This window comes from Tetrao urogallus, assembly GCF_951394365.1.
Source record: "Tetrao urogallus genome assembly, chromosome: 21".
In the NCBI taxonomy this organism is placed as follows: domain Eukaryota; kingdom Metazoa; phylum Chordata; class Aves; order Galliformes; family Phasianidae; genus Tetrao; species Tetrao urogallus.
This window is the reverse complement of record NC_136834.1, coordinates 5634884-5656583: the sequence shown is the minus strand read 5'-3', so window position 1 is coordinate 5656583 and position 21700 is coordinate 5634884. Positions and strand designations below refer to the sequence as shown.

Sequence of the window (21700 nt, the reverse complement as noted above, 5' to 3'; positions counted from 1 at the left end):
GTGAATGTGGCCACTGTGGGGCAGAGCCCATCTCCTCCATGAGGATTGCTGGGCATCCCCAGTGCTCTCCTTTCACTTCTCCTGACGTTTATTTGCAGTAACTGCATGTTTCACAAGCACAAGGAGTCAGCTTCCTCCTGCACACCATGCAAATGCACAAAGTGCAGCTCAGCATCATTTCACCTGCTGATATTTCTGTTTCCAGAAGAGAGCAGGAGTGTTGCTAAAGGATAAAAACCAACACGCGCACGCAAGCCTTTCCCAGCAAGCTCTGATGGATGGGATGTGACACACCGATGCAAAAAGTTTTGGCAAAAAGCAGGGATTTTAAATTGCTCTGCTCTATTTTGCTGTGGTGGGAGTTTTAATGCAGCGTGCTTTGCCTGGAAGCGACACAACAGAACAGACAGTCGTCTCAAATGCATTGTGGGGAAGAACAAAACAATTCTGCAGCCCAAGATGCACTGAGCACAGCACACTGCTCACCTATTGCCCAGGGTATGGCTCGTGGGGCAGCTCCTGGCAGCCCATGGCACGTGGATGCTGTGGGCTTAGGACCCCTAAGCAACATGGGGTCCTTCGGTGCTGCTCCGCAGGCTGGGCCAGGAAGAGCGCTCTGCTTCCTCTCTTCCCCCTCTCTCTTCCTAATGAAATCTTTCCATATTATTAATGGCTAGGGTGGATCTATAGAGTGTGTTCCTTCCAGGATTTTCTTGTTTGCTGTAGTCTTCAAATTTTCCAGTTCATTTCCTATTTTCCTGCTCTAAAACCCCTGCCAAAAAAATCCCCAAAGCACACTTTGGTACTTGAACAGAAAAAAGGAAGAAACACTCGAGAACTGACATTTGATCCAGAGTCTTGTAAATCAGTAGCAATTTTCCCCTAAAATCAGAGTCGTTTCCATCAGCAGATGATGGCTCCTCAAGGTGAGTTTTTATCTAATTAACCACGTGGATGCATTTTGATCACTAAAATAGGCAACGCTGTATCCAATAATTGATGTGAATTTAATTGTCCCGGGGCGTTCAGCCAAAATGTAAAGCCTGGACTTAGGAGAGAGTATTTAATCAGGTTCCTTTAGGAATTAATTGATTAGGAATGAAATTAATGAAATGGATTGATGCCTAGATGTCCCCAGTGACACCAGCTCCCATGGCCAAAGAAGAAACAGGTACCCAAGGAAACGTTCCTCATTCATGGACTGGAATATTAGAAACAAAGCAGCTATGTAATCCCCCATGGAAAGAATTATTTCGGTTTCATGTAATCCCTCAGCAGAAGAATTGGAAACATTACAGACTGTGCTGATATTAGAGCTGGATGCACGGTGGTGCCAGCTGGAACAGGTTGGGAGCTGGGGAATTCCTTGGGACACTCGAGGAGAGAAAAATTCTGGAGTTATTTCATGGATTACTGTTGTTTTTAATCCCTTCCGTGGCTTCTGAAAGAAAATCTCCGCACATGTAGCTCAGACATGAAGGCTTCTCCGTAAACATCAACTGGAAACAACAGTGGTTGGATGGGACTCAAAGTGATGGGACTGCTATCCAGTGAGTCAGGCTGCTTGTTTCCAGGCTGTTTGGGGCCATCTGTGCCTCAGGGAGGGACCCTCCATCCTTGGCAGGTATGGCATCCAGGCAGGAATGGCAGGTGATGCTCAGAGGCCTGCTGACCACCCCTCAGCTGCTCTGCAGGACGTCCCCCCCGTGTGTGCTGACTGTGCTCCATGCAGGCACAACCAATGAGCAGCAGCTCAGTGCAGAGCTGGAGAGCTGAGCACCCCGGATGTGCTTCAGAGCCGTGGAGATGTGGCTCTGAGGAACGTTGGGCAGCTGGCACAGGGTCGGACCTGGGGCTCTTGGAGATCTTTTCCAACCTTAATGATCCTATGATTCTAAGGAAGATGACCGACTAGCCAGAAAATGTGCTCTTGGATAAGTGGAGAGTGATAAAAGCCCAGCAGCTTGGGGGCTGGTGGAGTCTTTCTCCCCACTGTTTCTCTTCTTAACCTGTGTTTAAAGTTACTGAATGGGATGAACCCAGAATCTTGGTGATTTGCCCTAGGAAAGACAGAGCAGCTCTGAAACACAGCCTCTGTGCGGCAGCTGGAGCTGAGCTGGTTCCTGTGGCAGGCTGGGAGCCTTCCTTCCCCTCAAAAAGGAACAATGATCTCACGGCTGTAAGAAAAATCAGCTCTGACGTAAATCTACGGAATACAGTGGGTTTAAAACAGCACAGCTGGAATCAGCATCTGGCCTATTGTCTGGGGCACCTTGAGAGCCCCCGACTCCTCCCTCTGGGGGCACGTGCTTCTAGGAAACCTATATTACTTTGGCTGAAAGACAGAACTTCAGAGAAAGCCATCAGACCACCAGCACCGGTTTAATAGTTCTGCTGTGTTGTTCTGAGAATTACTGTTTTGTGTAGGAATTCGGGAATGACCCATAGAAACAACTTTGGCAGCGCGCGTGTTTCCCTTCGGATTTGTCGGGGTAGCGAAGGATCTGAGGAATGGAGCGTTTCCAAATCTCCTCAGCTCATCTGCATTACGGGGCTGAGTGGCTCAGCAGCAGCTCCTTGGCTTGGCAGCCTGAGGCCGTGACGCCAGCAGGGCCGTCGATCCGAGATGTCCTGAGAGCCGTGGTGGTGAGCGGTGGTTGTTAACGCCACCAAGTTCCCCTCCCTGCTCCTTGGGGGGAGAGATTCACTGCAAAAACAAGCAGTAAATCCTGCCGGGCTGCAAGCAGACTGATTAAGACAGATGCTCTGAACTTTGGGATAGCGAGGATGTGGTTCCGTGTGGCCGGCTGTGCGCAGGCTCTTGGAAGATCCTCCCTTCTCAGACACAGGAGTGGGGTGGACAGCAGCACCACAAACCCTGAGAGCATCGCATGCCTGGGGCTGCATGCCCTCACTGCTCTCCCACGTTGTCCTGTGTGAGCATCAAACTGCAGACACAGAACCCATCACCTCGGTGGGAACGACCATTACAGACCCGGGGCAACACGCACACTGACTGTCCCACATGCTTTTCCAGTTAAAATACTTGGCCTGAGAATGTGGGAGGTAAAGAAGTTGCGTTTTGAGGTCTTTATGAAACATAGCTCACATCCTCTGATTTATGCTCCTTGGGACTCGTTCTGTGTAAAGCATTTAGCTCGCTCTACTTTAGATAAAAGAAACATCTGAAGCATTGGTTGTTTTGGAGTTTCTCATTCTTTTCTCTCATATATCTTCATAAAATCTCCGCGCCAGACACAGTATTCTAAGTTCAGAGCCTCTCCTCTTGTTCCTGCACTCCCTTTTCTCCAGCACTGTGACGCTCTCCCTGCTGCTGGCACCACTGCAGCCCTGGTTCCACTTTGCCACTAAGTGAGGACACGGGACAATGCAGAAAGCAGAGCATGGAGTGGCAGCTTCCCCTGGCTGGAGGTGCATTTTAACAGACCCAGTCCCGAACAGATGTGACAGATGCTTTTGTCCATCTTATCATGGATCACAGAACCGTTAAGGTGGGAAAAGACCTCTGAGATCTCCAAGTCCAACCATAACCAACCCCACCGTGCCCGCTGACCACATCCCTCAGTGCCACACCTCCACTGTTCCTGAACACCTTCCAGGAGGACTCCACCGCCCCATGGGCAGCTGTGCCAAAGCATCACTGTTCTTTCTGAGAAGGCATTGCTCCTGCAATCCAATCTGAACCTCAGCGGAGGGCCTCCCCTGCCCCATCCTTCTGCTTCTAACACCATTTGGGACTGTTGGTGCACAGCGACCTCCACCACGCGGCTGCATGCTGGGTGCCCTGAGCAGCCACAGCTCCTACCGGCTGCTCCTGTAGTCATAGAGACACAGCCCTCAGAGAAATCAGAGTCAATTTAGGCACCTAATGCTGGGATGCCTGAGAGTGAATTGGTTTTGAATTAATCGAGTAAAACAAGGCAGTGAAAACCCATGGAACACGTTGGTCTGGAAGCTGCTCCTGGGGATGGAGCGACAATGCATACTTTGCCCCTTGAATTTTTTATTAAGAGCTGGGTTTTTTTTTTATTTTTTTATTATTGAATATGAATATTTTACACGTCCAAGTTCAGAACAATGCTTTTTTTGGCTGCCTCTGCACTTTTCATGGTTGTGTACCCTTGCATTGCATAACTGAGAGAGATCCATTTACACACAGGGGAAAGGGGACTAATGAATCTCAGCAACGCTCACTTTACTGTCTGTGAAAAAAAGTGCTCTGAAGTATTCCAAATTAAAGAAAAAAAAGTCCACATAAAAAATAGTTGCAAAGAATGGCTTAATAAAATCGGTGTGTGCATGTGTGCACATGTGGGTGCACGTGTGTGTGCAATGCCTGCAGAGCTGAGCATCACCATGGGGACACAACGAGGCTCCTGCATGGCTCTGCTGGTGCTGTGCTCACCTGTCCATCCATCGCCATCCTTGTGCTGTGCTCACACAGCCCAGCAAGGACCAGGGCAGGGGATGGGAGATTGAATAATACAGATAATAACTATTTGTCTAGTGGGTATTTGAACCCGGCCTTATTATTGTGCAGATGACAACAGGGAGGAGAGGGGGAAAGCTAGAGCTCTTGTGCATTTCTCAAGAGCTCATGGGCAGGGTGACAAGAACTGCATTGTTTTGGGTAATCAGCACGCATTGTCCCAGGCTGACACTGCTGCATACCAATAAAACCTTTAGATTCACAGGGAATAGGGAAAGTGCAAAATGATGAATTGTTTGACATTTAAAAGAAAATAAAGGGCTGTTGCTGAACTGAAACTTAAATGAGACTTGGGGAGGGAGGGAGGGAGGGCAAAATTACTGGGAGCAGGTTGAGATGCTTACGTGAGCTTAGTGCAAACTTGCCCAATGATTTTGTGTGCCTGATCTTCAGCTACTTTCCGAGGCCAGGCAGACCCCAGGCACTCACATGTACCATGTGCCCAGAAGACGGGTGGGGACAGATCAGAGGGATCACTTTCTGTGCCACGAGGGCGAAGGGAATGCGGTCCCCAATCACTGACACATCTTCAATGTGAAAATGCAGTCTAACTGGAGTAATGAATTCCCAGTGCCCTGCGCGGTGATGGAAGCACAAGGTGACCAAGGAGTGCAGGGGCTGATAAAGTCTCCTGGAACACATGCCAACGTCTGCTATCTCACTGCGTGCCCTTGAGCAAAGTCATGTCTCTGTGGTAAATGGAAGCAGCCAGGTCAAGCCAATGCTGTGGGTGCTACGTAGCCGTAATAACGGTTTGTTGAATGATTTTTGGCTGCCAGGAGCTGAGCCAGCTCCCTCGGCGTCGAACCGTTTTGGTATCAGTGAATCCATTGCGGATGACACTGGGCAGCACTGTGCTCTGCAAGGTGACTCTGCTACAGGCACGCACAGCTCTGCTAGGTGTCACTCTCCAAACACGTTTCGTGTCTGCATCAGTTGTGCAGTTATCGCCTGTGCTGCTTCGCTTCCCTCCTTCCTGACAACCACCTTGACTTGCACGCTCTCTGGGGTTCCCTCTGCTCTCCAGCACTCTGCTGTTTGCATTCGTATTTGCATTAGATTATTGGAGCAGGAGTCTAAACACTTAAGTTACTGCAAATCCCTCCTCATATGGAAGTTCAGTGAGCTGTAAAATATTTAAACTGTCTACAGTCGTACCTCGTTTGTTTACACATATCCAGTGGGCTGCTAAAAGGTAACATACTGTAATAGAAGAAAGATCCAAGATCGCTGATTCAGATTTCATAACAGTTCTGAAAGCGCTCTGCATACTTGCATTAACTTGATGCAGCAATGCTCAGCTCCACTTCTGAAGCTGCAGGGCCCAAGCGGAGCAGCAAAGAGATGTGTTTCACCCCAGGCCCATTGCTTTGTGCTCCGGAGTCACCCACAGCTCCTTGCCCATGTTCTCTGCTCCTCTATCTCCCCCTCCTCTTCTGCTCACCCTGCTGGGGAAACACGGGGTTGGGAGCAGCTGAGTATGGGTTAGATGTGGCCCCATTCACAGCACTCGTTACTTCTTAAGCACATCCTGTACTTAAGCACAGGGAGGAGCCGAGGGATGGTTGATCAGTCCCAGGGCAGCAGAGGGCATCAATGAGTTTGAAGATTCACCTCCAGCGCTGAATGAAAGCAGACACGGGGCTGAATAATTCATAAGGCAGATTTCTTCTCTTTTCCTACTTGCACTTGTTGGTCTTGAGTGAACCCAACAAGTTCTCAGATATATCCTGGGGGTTTCGGAAACAATTTTTGAACAACACATAAATCATAGCACTAATTAGGTTCACAAATGATGAGAAGATTTCTACTGCCTGATTCAACGTAGTGCATGTATTTGCAGATGTAGACAAAGATGATCTCTGAAAATACACCATTTCCTTACGCTAGAATATTAGCTAAATCCCACAGGTGGGCAATGTTTTGCATGATGTGACACAGCAAATCACATGGTGAGGCCACAGATGGCGCAGAGGTTCTCTAGGTCTTAGGCAGCCAGACCCACTTGTTTCCATTCTGTGGGCAAGACCAAATGTAGAGGCTCAGTCCTCTCTGAGCTTCTCCAGAACAGCTAGAAGCGATGGTGAAGGGTCAGCAAGCCCCATGGGCCCTCTATTTCTCCATCAGAGGTCTCCTTCCACTCTTTGGAGGTTTACGGTGCGTGGCAGGGAGCCAGCCCCCCAGGCATGAGCTGGAGGTGCCTCGTTCTCAAGTGTTTAAAAGTCTGACAAACTGTTTGCAGTTCTAGCAGGGATCAACACGCTCCTAGAATTAAAACCAACATCTTGGAGAGCAAAAATGCTCTGAACAAGGACTCTTTCTTCAGCCCAATGCACAAGGGATCTTTCTTTACTAAGCTATAAAATCACTTACTACAAATCAATTATTTTTTGTTCTGATTTATTAACTGCTCTCCAGCTGTTCAGATTGGCACTTAAGACAATTCCTGGACGGCCATACCTCTCAATAGAATCTTCTCTGGAGTACCGTTGGTCCGACTTCGCTGTAGTCTTCCCTGCTCACCCACATGTTGCGAAGCGATGTTAAGTTGGCGAGCAACGAGGCGCCGACCCACACGGAGTGCATCCGATTTTTTGGCGAGATGATCTTGACGCGGGTTGTGCTGGGGACTTTTGCCTGGAGCTCCTTCAGGAGCCTCTCCTTGAAACCTCGGAAAAGAGTGGAGCCGCCCACGAGCACCACGTTCCTCAGCACGTCCGTCTGGATGTGCGCGCAGCACCTGGCAGTGCTCTGCAGGATCATCCCCACCACCCCTGCTCCTTGGATTTGCACCTCCGCAGGTGCAAAAAGCGCCTCAGGAGCTCGGAACAGCTGATCTCCTGCCTTGACAGTCCTTCCATCAGGCAGCACGTACTCGCACACCAGATTTTCAGGCTTTTGCTGCATTTTTTTAATAGGATCTAAAGCGACGTAGCACAGCTTCTCCTTCATATCCCTGACTATCTCCCTCTCTGTTGGGCTCACAAAGGAGTGCCCCATCTCCAGGAGGAGCCTGGCCAGGTACTTGGTGACCCCTCTGCCTGCAAAATCCAGCCTGGTAACACCCTGCAGCAAGCAGCTGCCTCCATAGATGGGGACGGTGACGGTGACGCCGTCTCCACTGTCCAGCACCATGCCGGTGGTGCGGGCGCAGGCATGGAGGGCTGCCAGCCCCTGCAGGGCCACGTAGAGCGCGGGCACCTGGAAGCTCTCAAACATGAGCTCAGCCATCTTCTCTCGGTGGGACGGGGGGTTGAGGGGGGGCTCGGTCAGCAGCAGCGGCCACTCGCTGGGTTTCACTCTGAGCTCGTGTTCGTACAGGTATCTCCAGATCTTCTCCATGTTGTCCCAGGATGTCACCATTCCGTTTTCCATTGGGTAAGTTAAAGACAAAATGCCTCTTTTGGACTGAGCCTCCTCCCCAACATACCAATTCCTGTGCTCCATCCCAATCATGACAAACGTGAATTTGGGATACCCCACGATGGTAGGAATAACTGAACGGGGTGCCTGCTCCCCTGACAGCCCGGCCTTGCACTGCCCAGAGCCATTGTCAAAAACTACCACTGGGGTCCCAGCTGCCGCTATACTTGACATTGCACACAGGATGGGCAGCACTGCAGCACCAGAAGCACCCGAGCATTCTGTCCCTGCATCACAAGAGGGCACAGCCCCACCGAGCTCACAAAGCCCACGGTGGCATCTGCCATGGGTGCTTGGGAGGGAAGCTGGGTGTTCACACTTCCCTGATAAATTGCGGCAGAGAATCAATGAATTTTTTCAGGCCCTCAGGCACAGAGGAGGGTCGGCTACAGTAATTGCATTTGCATTGATTTATATTTGGATTCTGTTTGGGGGTTTGCTGGGCTTTGAAAGGAAACATTTTTAATGAGGTTAGAAATAACATGCGATTTGGCTTTAGAATAGAAAAACCCAGATATTGCAAAGAGCTCAGAGGGAAGAACCTCCAGCAGAGGAGGTATGCTGCTCCCTGAGTGACTCCTAGAGAGGCTGTGTGACAGCTGGGAACCACTGCATCCCTGTGACTGTGAGGAAAGGAAGGAAGAAATGGTGAGGTGTATAAGCAGTGCTCCCCTTGGAGAAGATAAGCAGTAAGAGGAGTCAAAGCCCCGGTTAGCAATGATTTCGTGTTTTATTTCCACAAAGGATTTGTCAGCCGGGAAATGTGCAGCAGTTTCAGCCCCCTTCTGCTCAGTCAGCCCTCATCAGGGCTTGCTGTTCACGCCCTGCTATGAAGACATCCACTTGGTCTGACGTTCTCCTTAACATTTCCTGTGGATGACAGCTGCCCCAAAATCCCTGTAGTCCCTCACAGTGATCCACATTGATTTGAAAGAGGTCAGGCAGGAGAGGATGGAGGCCCCGACCCACACGCTGTACTTTCTCTCGGGGGGTGCAATGATCTTCACGAGCATGCCCACAGGCACTTGCAGGTGCAACTCCTTCAGGATGCGCTCCTCCAGGCCAGGGAAGAGCGTGGATCCTCCCGAGAGCAGCACGTTGCCATACAGATCCCTGCGCACATCGATGTCGCACTTTGTGATGCTGTTGAAGAGCATTTTGTGCACGCCGGGTGCCTCAATGCCAATGTTTCCAGGTACAAAAAGGGTCTCTGGTGCACGAAAGAGCTGGCTGCCTATCTGGATGATGTTGCTGTCAGGTAATCTGTATTCTTTCATGATCTCTTCTGGACTTGCTTTCATTTCCAGATTGGGGTCCAAAGCCACATAGCACAGCTTCTCTTTGATATCTTTCACGATTTCCCTTTCAGCGGTGCTAACAAAAGAGTATCCGCTCTCCAAAAGGAGCCTCATAAAATACTCCGTGATATCCCGGCCAGCGACATCCAGCCTGGAGACAGCATGGGGCAGGCAGTACCCCTCGTAAATGGGGACGGTGTGGGTGACGCCATCCCCGCTGTCCAGAACTATGCCTGTGGTGCGGGCTGACGCGTAGAGGGCCAACGCAGCCTGGACTGCGACGTACATGGCGGGCACCATGAAGCCCTCAAACATGATCTCCATCATTCTTTCCCGGTTCTGCAGAGGGTTGAGGGGGGGTTCTGTCAGCAGCACGGGTCTTTCGCTGGCTTTCACTCTCAGCTCGTAGTCGTAGACGTGTCTCCAGATCCTTTCCATGTCATCCCAGGATGTAACGATGCCGTGGTCAATGGGATAATTCAAAGTCAGGATCCCTCTTTTGGACTGAGCTTCTTCTCCCACGTAGTATTCTTTCATCCCAGCTCCCAGCATTGCAGATTTGACTCTTGAGCGACCAACGATGGATGTGATAACTGACCTTGGGCCACCATCACCTGCGATCCCCGCCTTGCACAATCCAGACCCATTATCAAAGATTACTGCTGGGACGTCCAAAACGCTGGGGTCAAACATTCCTCACAGAGCTGACAGCTCCCCAGAGCAGCTCACTGGCAGCGTTTTTCTGTTTTTTCAGTGTTTTCACTGAGTTTTAAAGGTTGGTCACTGCTGCCAGGGCAGCCTCCTTGGGGGTGTGCAGCCTGGGGGTGGGCATGTCTGCCCCCAGCTACCTCATAAAGGCCAGTGATAGAATAATATATTTCCCTGCAAGATACAGCATTCCAAACACTTCCCTGGAAATGGCTAGGGCAGCTGTGCCACGACTCCAGCCAGGGGAACGCCCGTTCACCAAGTCCCATCCATAGGCCACGGACCATCAGAGGTATCCCCATACTGAGCCTCACAGCATCTGTTTCTCAGAAGGGCAGGTATTGCAAAATACATTTATGGCAATAATAAAAGGCTTCACATGTACCATGGCTTAGCTACTTACACGTAATTCTAAGAGCTGGTGAAGATTAGGATAGTTTTGGCTGCCTACAGGTGCTAACTGCATTGCTGGTTTGCTTTTGTGCAGAGCATCTGCGCTGGAAGAAGGCATTTTGCAACGAATGCTTTTCTAGGAAACTTCTGAAAAATACTTTTAAATAGGTAGAACTACGTTGGACACTGCCTGTGGCATTCTGGAGTCCTTTTTTCTATCCCAATGCTCAATTTAAAGACTATTTTTTGGTAAAAACACAGAGGTGAAAAACAATCTCTGCCTCTTGCTGGTTTAAGAATTCCCATCAGCTTTAAGCAGCACCGTTTGGTGGGAAGGAATCCCTTCCCCTAATGAACCTCTGTGCTAGGCTGCTGCTAAGCCGACCTGCCTGCAAACAGGCACACAGCTGTCCTCCTTGCACGCCTCCCTTCCCCTTCAGCACTCTGCTGAACTCTTCAATGGAACGTTTTGAAAGAGGGTTACAAATGTCCTGGATCCTCACAACCGATCCCCATTTCGCCTCTCATTATTTTTTCCTTTTGCTTCAGGACAAAATTTCCCACAGAAGGAAGTTTCTGTGCTTTTGAATCCAATCGGGTTTGACAATCCAAATCCACTTACAGAGAAAATTTCCTCTCAAGAAAAAAAGTCACTATATAACTTCAGATCGAACCCTTGGCTACTGCAGCTTAATTGCTTCTCCTTGTGGCTCTTAATCCAGGGCAGCTTCAAAGCCAGGGTGGCTTCTATTAAATTTAATTACTTTTTCTTGCAGCTTGCATGGCAGAGGTGCCAGCTACGAAAGGAAGGTGGCTATGAATCGGAGGCAGATTCCAAACAAAGACATACTTTAAACAGAAATGTTAAATGCAAGCAAATGATCCCCTTGTAAGGCGTTTACACCCCAGATGAGCCACTAAAGAGGAAAACAAGGGGGCAGCTCAGTGTGTGTTATTTCCATCCTGCCTGAATTCCAGACCTGTTGGCGTTAAACGCCACGCTATCCATTTTAGCAATTTCTCTAATCCTCTTAATATTTGTGTACATATATTTCAGCGTGGCACACTTGTTTTCATGCATGCTTCTATATTAATGTCAACAGGTGTCCTAATCACTTAAGACGCTGCTATATTCATCACACTGGAAGCCCCATTTAGTCCTCCATGGCCTGCCTGCAGCTTGCAGGGAAGCACTCCGTTTGGAACGTGATGTTTGGTATTAAAACAGGGGAATATTGACTGTGATCATTAAATGGCAGTTGAACCTAGGTGCAGGAATGCTCATCTGTTCCTTCGTATTGCTTCTGTCATAAATCACCTTAGAAAGAGTATGTGGGATTGACTTTGTTGCTACAGGGTTTATAATAGAGTGATATTGCTGCCTGTGCTCAGAAGAAGCACTGTGAGCTGCCTTTACAGAAGAGACACTGGGTTGTAAAACCCAGAGATAGCAAAACATGCTATGGTTTGGGGCCATTCTTGCTCACTTTATATATCAGTGCTGAGCACGTATTTGCACTTACTGGCTCGAGCATGTTCTTGTGCTCGGCTGCATCAAGTCGCTGCTGGGCTCCATCCTCCTCCACAGGTGTCTTCTGTGTGATCCAGGCTGTGATGCACTCTGGAAGGTCTCCATTTCCCTGTGGTAAAACCAATGGGAGAAGGATCAGCTCACTCAGCCTGTGCCAACACAAACCCCACACATGTAGCATCTATAGTGGAAGGAGTAAAAACCTAGACAGGATCACCAGCAGAAAAGAGACACAAGCAGGACGAGGCACTGGCTGAGAGATGTTTCCTCTCCCTGCTTTGCCACACCAGATTACTTTGGGATCTTCCCCACTTTTTCTTTCTTAATTACCTACAAGCTTGAGGAAGGACTCAAGAAGCAACACAAACCTTATGTTTAGAATACCACCACATATGGGGGACACAAGGGAAAGTGTCCACCCTTCTCCATGCCCTAAAACCCTCAATTGTTGGCTCAGAGCACACAGGGGTGGAAGGCCAGGGAGAGAGTGAAAGGAATCAGGGGCAGAACGAGCTCCCAGCCAGCAAGAAGCAGTAATCACCATCACAGATGCTTAGCTCTAACAACTCAACAAGACCCCTTTCTTCACATAGGAGCTGTGTTTGATTGCTCCCATACTTGTTTCCATCCAAAATCCCTGTTTCGCAAGGTCTTCGTGACACTCCAAATATCCACAATGCTCTTTGAAGTTGAATTTTAATGTGTTTATTGACACCAGTTATGATATTTCAAAACATATGGCCTACAAATTGTTACCATGCACTCCTGGTGTTTACAGTAATCCCCATATTAAAACAAACTCAGCCTTTCCTGATGATTTTATATCTTCTTGCTGACTCACTTGCCTGTGTTTATTTAAACTCCTGTTGAGCTTTTTTTCAATCTATATATATACATATATATTCAACACTTTTGAAACACAGAACAACTATCTGCAGATTTCATATACTTCAGAAACGTTTTGCATCCATTTTTATGGGCACCATATGGCCCAAGCCCTCCTCTTCAGTCCTCCCTGCAGATCCTCGATGTGCAGCATGGCTTTCCCAGCACTTAACCCTGCACATGCAGCTCAGGCCTGATCACAGAACCACGGGATCATTAAGGTTGGAAAAGACTTCCAGGACGATCCAGTCCAAAAGCAACCCAGCGTGCCACTGCCCACGTCCCTCATCTCCACCTCCAGGGATGGGGACTCCCCACATGGTTGTGCCTCTGCCTCACCACTCCTTTGGAGAAGAAATGTTTCCTACTACCCAACCTAATCCACCCCCAGCACAACTTAAGGCCATTCCCTCTCATCCCAGCAGCTTGGCCCAGAGCTGCCCTCTGAGCTCTGTGTTGGAGTCTGCAGGCAGGGAAGGTTTTGGAGGAGCACATAACTGCTCATCCAGAAGGGTTTGGTCAGATCTTCCTTCCTTTCATCCATCCCATGAGGGCACCTCAGCTGTGCTGGCTGACATCAGGAAGGAGAGAGTGCAGCCCGACCCCATTAATAGCCCCAGAACATTTCCAGGCCCTCTGGAAAGCAATGCTGAACAGAGGTGTTAATTTTGGCAGTGAACAAAAGCACCGGGGGAGTAAAATCAATGTTCACTAAATAGAAAAAAGGAATCTAAACAGAGGGAAAACACATTCATTTTCTAATTCCTAAAAGGTATTCAAGGGAGGGAAGTGAAATTGTAAACAAATTATAAAATGTATAAAAAATTACAACTCGTTGCCTGTTTAAAGGAGACTTAAATTACTGCACTGCTAAATTGGAACAGCTCTGAGGACTCAGTCATGCTCCTCTACTCTTTAGACTCACAAAGTCTTGCTGGTATCTCTAGGGGTGCCTGGATTTAATAGTAACATCTAAAATGCTGTAAACCCTGCAAGTGATGAACAACTGGGAAGGTGTGGAACCCACTGGGATTCAAAGTTAATTCAGACAATTTGGAATTCAGCATCTGAGGACTACTCAGACTTACGCTATTTTCCACGTTGGGAAAAAAAATGTAGGAGCTATAGCGAGGAATGATATAAATTATGCATGCATAAAAGACTCTGGGTTGAAAATTAATACATTTAAAATAAATAGTCTTGGCCATTTGAAAATGAAAAGCCCAGGAATCAGGTAACACAATTTCACCAAGCTGAGCTCCAATCACTCAGCCACAAATGAACCTTTCCTGGGGAAATGGCAAAGCTGAGGCCACAGAGAGCTCCTGCTCCTACAGGCTGCCCATGAAGAATTACAGGAGGAAGGGAACTGCGGTTGGACTTGATGACCTGTGGTTGACGATCTTTAAGGTCTTTTCCAACCTGAGCCATTCTATGATTCCATGAAAGTCCCCTATGCCAGATCAAGGGTGGTGCTCCAGGTCTGCCCATACCAGAGCCTTTGCAAAAGACAGCATGATGCTGGGATTTTGAGACAGGAAGAAAGGGAAAGCACAGCTCTACCCTTGGAACACTGTTAACTCAGCACTAAATGCACCCTGAGCCGCTCTGGAACCTCGCTGTTACTTTCTATAGCCAAGTGCCATTACTTCTAACTGTGCTCCGATGGCTGCTGGGCTTGGGTTTATGCTCAAATCATTAAAAGCTGCATCTGAGGTATGAAAGCAACAAGTGGAAAGCATTCCCATGAAATATGCAAGATCTCTGGAACTGAGCCAGTGGTTTAGGTCAAAACTCAGTCACATGTCCTGCTAGCTGGTCCGGAACATCCTTCACATCCAGCTAAGCAAACAGCGTGCAGAGCCCTGCGCCAAGTGCCAGCTCCAGCTGGCATCCCGGTATGCTTCATTCTACAGTTGTTGCAGTTTTGGAGGTTATGAAAAGTTTACTAATGAGAAACATTTCAGGACGATGTGCCAGCAATTTGGGCTGAGGGAAGAGCTGTAATGAGCTTCCACGAGCATATATAACTGGTGGAAAGTCTGAAACATCAGCTCTGCGCCTGTAAATCCCTGCAGCTCCAAACACGGAGAGCAAGCACACAGATTTCTCTTCAGATGTTTACACTCTGCTTTCTAAATATTTAAAACCATTGATGAAATTAAAGACAACTCTCACCGTGTTTTGTTCCTCAGTTATTTGGTCCATTTTGGTGTGGTTCTTCTGTAAACATGAACCTGATACAGCCAAAGGGAGCACCGAGCAGCCAGGCTTTCTTAGCAAACAGTTTCAGTAATCTACAGGAATCCAACTGACCTTCCCAAATTCTGTGGAAAGTAACGCATTGATGTGATTTCTAAGGAAGAAACCCTTGCAAGCAATGCTGGCCGTGCACCAGCACAACGTTCTCGTGTCTCATATTTGGCAGTCTGGTACTCCCCATGCTTGCATCATTGACCTGAGCCATACCTACGTGCTGCCACCAGTTGTGTCCTTGTGTCCTCAGCATCTCAAACGGCAGAAGGAGCAGCTGTGAGCTGCAGAAGATGGGGCTGGAGGAGCTGCAGGGCAGGACCGTGGTATCTGCTCCAGACACAGAGCCCCTGTGACCAAAGCTGAGTGCCAGAGGAGAGGCAAAGAATCACTGCACTGGGGTCTCACAACAAAATGATCTAAAGAACTTTCCCAACCGCTGCGCATTTCTTTCTTTCGTTTTCCAAGTCGTCCCTTGGCTGGTGCTCCAGCTGGCATCCAGCTGATATAAAAGCAATACAACTACAGATCCCATGGGCTTTCTAGCAGAATATTCAACATATTAGAAGAGAAGGCAGAACTAGAGAAAGTGCAAGCAAAACCCCTGTTCCCATCTTCACCCTAAGACAGTGCTCGGGGGCAGTAGGAGCGCAGTGTTTGTCTGTCTACCAGTGCTATTCATCACCACATTTACCATACTTTCTTTGCTTTCCATAACTCTTGGCTTCTCTCATGTCTGGGTGTTTTCTAACCAGCCTAAAGGCAATAAATCAGAGCTGTCAGCATTGGAAGAAAATTAATGTGAGAAGTTGTTCCAAAGGCCACCAGCCTTTTCCCTGCTCTGTGTGCTGTGTTAATCCAGATTCCTCAATGGCTTTCAATGTTTTGCTATTTTCACAAGGTTTGGAGGCTACAGATGCATTTTTTTTGAAGGGCAGATTTGAATTTTATCCTGTAGGGTACCAAATTCCTGGGGTTTCTTCAGATTTCAGAGAGAAGAGAGGGTGCTCAGCACAGGCCCAGGTCTGACCCTGACCCTGGCCAAACCACAAGCAAAGTCCAGATCCACAGTTGGAACACGCCAGGGTCTGAATCTGGACGTTTGGCTTGGATTTACATGAAGAAAAAGGCCAAATGATTCAAAAACATTCCTGTTCCTATGCCCTGTAGTGATGACACCGGTTGAATTATTCATTGCGAGTTATTTATCCAAAGAATGTGGCTGGCATTTCTGCTGAATAAATTACTTGCAAGTTTTGATTTCTTGTTTCATTACTCACCCTGCTCAGTACCACTCAAACTCCAACCTCTTCATCTCTGAAAGTCTCTTTTTCTGAGTCTGAGAAAAAGAACACTTGGGAAACAACCTGCAGCTGGTGCTGATCTGATACAGCAAATACCTCCCTGGGAAAGGACAGCCTGGCAGTCACAGCATTTTCTTGGAACCCAGGGAAGCAGTGTTCTTACCCTGTTCAGCTGCAGGTGAACTCTGTAACCCTGGGCAAATCACTTGGCTCCCCACACCTCTGGCTGCACATTTATAAAATGGACACAGTGGTTCCCTCTGTAAGATACTGTAAGGCTAGATATGTTAAAGATGATGAATTGCCCCGTCGCTATGGAAACTGGAAAAGCACCTAATGCAGATGGATGAGCTCAGAAATAGTCCAACTGAGTGAAAAGTCACGAGCAATTGAGAACTTCATTAGGGAAAATCTGTTGTGTTGTAATCAGCAGCGTTGTGGGTGCTGCTCAACACTTCCTCTAATACAAGTACCACCCTATTAGAAGATCTGTCTCTGGATGGACAGTGAAGGTTTTCCCCTGTGTACCTTCAAGCTTTCCCATCTCATGCCTCGTACCTGCTTAGATTTCTTTTGCCCCAACAGCACGGGGCACTGAGGGAGCTACTCAGTATGGTGTCCCACCAGAGAAAGAGCATTAAAACCAGAACAGCGAGGGCAAAAGCAGCCCAGAAGGCTCAGATTGTTTTGCCCAGGTTCTACATAGACGTGGAGTTTACTTGCTTCTTTCTCAGAACAAGAAGAAGCCAGGGCTTTCAATTCCAACAGGGCCTATGGCTGAGGGAGTGAAAGCCATGGAACTGCAGGCAAAGGAAATGCCAACAATTAAAGCAGTCATTGTGACTCTGGAGCAAGAAATAAATGCCTACAGGGTGATGAGAGACTGAATAAACAAAGCAAACAACGGGTTGTGCTGCACAATGGCACTGAGCAGTGACTGCAGCTGGCAGCCCAGCCCTACCACACCAGTAACACACCAGTAGCACACCAGTAACACACCAGTGGCACACCAGCAGCACAAGGGAAGTGCCCCCAGCACCCCTAGGCAGCCAAGTGTGTTTGGGTCAGTGCTGTTGTCACAATCAAGGCCATACTATCAGCATCTGTTTTTCTGGCAAGAGATGGCCCTGTCTGGGAATCACGAGCATCAGAAATTATTCTGCAGGAATTATTATTATTGAAATGGAAGTATTGATGGGGAAATGATGACAGCAGCAGTTGGATACCATAATAATGATGACTTTGACCCTGCACTGCACTTTGCAGCTAAGAGGCATATTCCAAACTACTTCATTTGTCAGCATCATCAGCTGCTTCACGATAGTAGAAAGCAATGAAAGCTACAGATGTTCTACTGACACCAATATTCCACAGCAATCACTAGCATCCCCAGATCACACACACAGCTAAAATGCCACGTGTAAGTGTGAATGAGAACAGACAGATTACATCCAATCTGGAAAGGTGGAGAACAGTGAACCTGCGATTTCTGGGTGCCCTGATAGCACAGTGTCTGCTGCCTCGGGTGGCTGAGGTCCAAGGGCAGACCCAGGATATGGGTCTGTTGTGGGCAGGACACCCCAGCCCTCTGTCCCTGAGCGCTCAGCAGGAATTCACAGGGCTTTACCGGAACCGGCCTCAATTCCCCTACACTGTTTGCACAGTTAGCATTGCCTACGTGTATCCATATGAAGGTAGTGCTTGGAAATAGTCATACAAGTGGAAAAATGAAAAGAAGACATACAGATGCAATCCTTTGTTCCAGGTAACTTCTGGAATTGCTCAGGCAGTGCATGGGAAGCGCTCCCAGCACACACCTCGTGCCCACACCTGGCTGAAGGGCTGGGATGGCACTGCCCGAGTAAAGTCCAGCACGGATGTAACTCAGCCCCTGCTGACTGGCAAATAACTTCATTTACTGTCATTCAGGTGTCAGGTTCCACTTCCTTGTTTACCGAATGTGATGATATCCTGCAGTATCTGGCTTGCACAATGGACTAAGTGAAATAATTCGAGAGCGAAAATAAACAAATGAAAGGGAGTCCTTACGTACATCAAAGGGAAAGTGTGCCATATCTGTGGGACATCGCCACGCTGCCCCACTGGATCCTGGCTCCAAAGCAGAGATGAACTTCAAGTTGCTGCCTCCCAGGCCGCAGGTCAAGAAGCACTTTGCTCCCATGCCTTGTATTTTATATGCCTGCTGCTTGTCCTCCTGTATTCATAACGTTTACTGAGTTTTGTCTTCCCGACCTGGAGATTTTCCTTCCCCAAAAATGCATTTTACCCCTTACTCCGAGCTGATATATACGCAACTAGGCCAGGCCCAGCAAATCTATGTCAGGAAGGCACTGAATAAAGACACAGGGGAGGAAATCTGCTCCAGGATGCGAGGAGTGGAAAGGAAAAATCTTCTGTTACACCATTAATAAAATCCAGCGTAGCACAGAAGATTTCTTGCAGAAAGGATGGGGAGTCCTTCATTAAATGCAGCTAAGAAAAAAACTCAGTGGCTTTTTTTTCACTTGTGGGTGTTTTCTTCTAAGAAAACTGCCCTAATTATGGGAGTAATTAAATTATAATGCCTACACTATTGTTTGAATAAGGCAAACTCCCTCACACGCCATTAATGTGCTACTGCCAACAGCAGCCAGGGAACTGCCTCAACAATGGAGAGGATTTTCCAGCTCAGTGTGCGATTTGATCTCTATAAACCTCCCATAACATATACTGTATGGCAGTAAATCATTTATAACGTTATTATCCGCCCATCTGGGATCAGAGTGCAACCACTGAGACAACTCGAGAAATCTGGGCTCCTTTCAGCACGGCATGAATCGGACCTCACTGGCTTTGGTAATTCAGCCATTCAGCAGCTGGCTCCCACTCCCTGCCGCCCTCATTCGGCTTTCCAGCAGTTTCCTTCCCAGCATTTCCCCAGGCTCTGGTATTTCTATTCTCCGGCATTGCTGATGCTCTCCCTTGTATTTCAAAGCGGTTGTTGCTCAGGTGTGGTTGGCTGCTTGCAGTCCAGTTCCTGGTGAGAGAAGGAAGTGGTTTGCGAGAAAAGACGATCACGTTTTCCAAGGTAGATTTAGACTGTTGTCAGCTTGGGTTGTCACAGGCCATCAAGGGTTGAGAGCCCTTTCCACTCACACTACCTGCTCTTCCTTCTGCATGAACATCAGCCCAGCTGAATGCTCAGCAGTGACACCAGACAGCCCCATGGAAAACCAAGGCGTGTAAAACACAGCTGCTGGTGGCCCAGAGACTTTGGGCCAAGTTCAAGCTGGAATCACAGAGTGCCATTCAGGTGGTTCCCTACAGCTTGACCCCCCCAAAAATGTTTGCACAACCTTCTCAGAGCGACCTCTGCCAAATTCCACACAGATCAAACGCATGGGTGTCCAAATATTAAAAATATTAATTAAAACAGAATGCTACCATGTTGCTTGTCACTTAAAGCTTGAATGCACTGTTCTCACAGGCAGAAGAGGACAGCTCTGTCCCATAGCATGTCAGAGGGAACGGGGAAAGCTGTGTGACTGGCCATGGTATGGAGAACCTGTCAGTTCTACTGCAGTTCATGGTTTTGTACCATTCTGTTCAGAGAAGACCCTTTTTGAATGTATCAAGCCGCAGGACCGAATTTTGCTTGGATAAATACTGAAGATGACATGAGAAAAGTCCTCCTGCAGTGCCTGCAGTGCTCTGGGCAGTGACAGCCACGGCTGTGCGTTGAGTCCTTGGGAGCACAGAACCTCTGTTAGGGCAGGAGGAGGTTCACCACTGCTCCCATTGCCAACGTCCCCAACTCTGATGGGCTCTGTGCCCTGTCTGAGCACGCTGCCCTTCCCTGCCTTGCAAAGCAGAGATGAGTGACAAACCCTCCTTCTCCTCAGGAGGCCAAATTCAACCCAGAACCCTTCTGGGACGCCCCTCTGAGACCCCAGCCCCGCTCCCCACCTGTCTGCACTGCGGTAGGTCTCCAGCAAAGCCCTTTTTCATCAAATCAATCCCCAGCCCTCCTCAAATGTCACAGCTTTTCAACACACCTGACGGGGCAAAATGTGCCAGGGCTCTGCCTCTGCTGAGTGCTGCAGGGGCTCTATGAGAAGCAAATGATGCACTGCCAGCTCTCACTTCTTCTCTTCCCATCCCCACCCCACCACCCGCTGCCCCATGGGGCTGCCACTGCCCGCCAGGAGTTGGCTCAGATCTGCACCCTGTGCATGGACAGCCTCCCCTGCCAGCAGGGACAAAAATAGAGATGCATGTGTGTGTATACAAACTGCGGTGAGCAAAATATCTGTGTCCTCAAAAAGGCCAACAAATATTTACAAGTGCCAGGTGTTCTGCAAGGAACCCCTCTCTACTCGACCCTTTGATGTTCCTGCTGCTATCAAGTAGCTCAGACATCCTAACGGCAAAGCCCGTTTCTTCTGGAAAATCATCTTTATTCTGAGCTTACAAATCCTCACCTCCTTGACATTTCGGAGCCTCCCAGGCCGAGCACTGCCACGACAAAAGGTTCCTGCAGTGGGAATGCATGCACTGTTCTGCTCACGCCGTACCCACAGCCAGCAGCTCGCAATCCAACACGTGCTCAGCAGCACCATTTAGCCTAATCTAACCCAAATCCCTGTTTGTCATGTAAGTGAATATCTAAACAGATTATTGAATGAAACATCAATTGCTGGTTAGGAAAATCACTGGGATTATTCAAATTCTAGGAGAGAGGGAAATAAAGAAGAGTGTTTCAGTAACGTGATCTGCCAAAAGAGAACGGAAACTCCTTAATAGCACCTTGCCAGAAACAATGCGTGGCAGAGTCTGTTTTAAACAAGATGATTTTTCAAAATATTGTTACTGACTTTTTGTATAGTGTTAGTGAGTTTTGTGTACACTAATAAAAAATGAAAGCTGCTATTAAAAACAAATCAATGGACTGTACCTGGTTTTGATCACACGAGAGCTGGCCATTTGCATCGGTATTTGCAGCATCTGTTCCAATTAAGTCTTGTTTTCTAGTTTAAAGATATTAGTCCAATCACTAGTGTTCTGTTCAAAACATGAATAGAGCATTGTTCTGGCAGAATGTAGTTAAACAGACTCCACAGACTCTATTAAACGACTTTGCTACCCAATTAGAATGGGAAGGAGTCAGACAGACATGACTGTACTGTGTACTCTCTGTTCCACATGTATTTTTATGGATTCATAGTCAATGAAAACAGTTAACGTGGAACATGTGTTAAGAAAACACAGACTGCATGCTGTCTTAGAGCATGTCCAATGGAGCATCAAGCAATCTATCAGGATTTAATGGACACCGAGTTTAATGATTAGAATGCATAGAACAGTGCACAAGAATGGTGAGCCATGGGCTTCCATG

At 48.1% G+C, this 21700-nt stretch overlaps 1 protein-coding gene and 1 pseudogene across 2 annotated transcripts; both read right to left on the bottom strand.

Moving 5' to 3' along the window:
- Positions 1–6973: 6973 nt before the first annotated feature.
- Positions 6974–8107, bottom strand: LOC306954470 (actin-1 pseudogene; annotated as a pseudogene). The gene has a single exon. The product of its transcript is annotated as an actin-1 pseudogene (transcript).
- A 686-nt stretch (positions 8108–8793) lies between these two features.
- Positions 8794–9924, bottom strand: ACTRT2 (actin related protein T2; the record flags this gene model as incomplete). The annotated part of the gene is made up of 1 exon (XM_079545364.1): positions 8794–9924. The coding sequence occupies one exon, from the start codon at positions 9922–9924 to the stop codon at positions 8794–8796; it is 1131 nt and encodes a 376-aa protein (XP_079401490.1).
- Positions 9925–21700: the final 11776 nt, after the last annotated feature.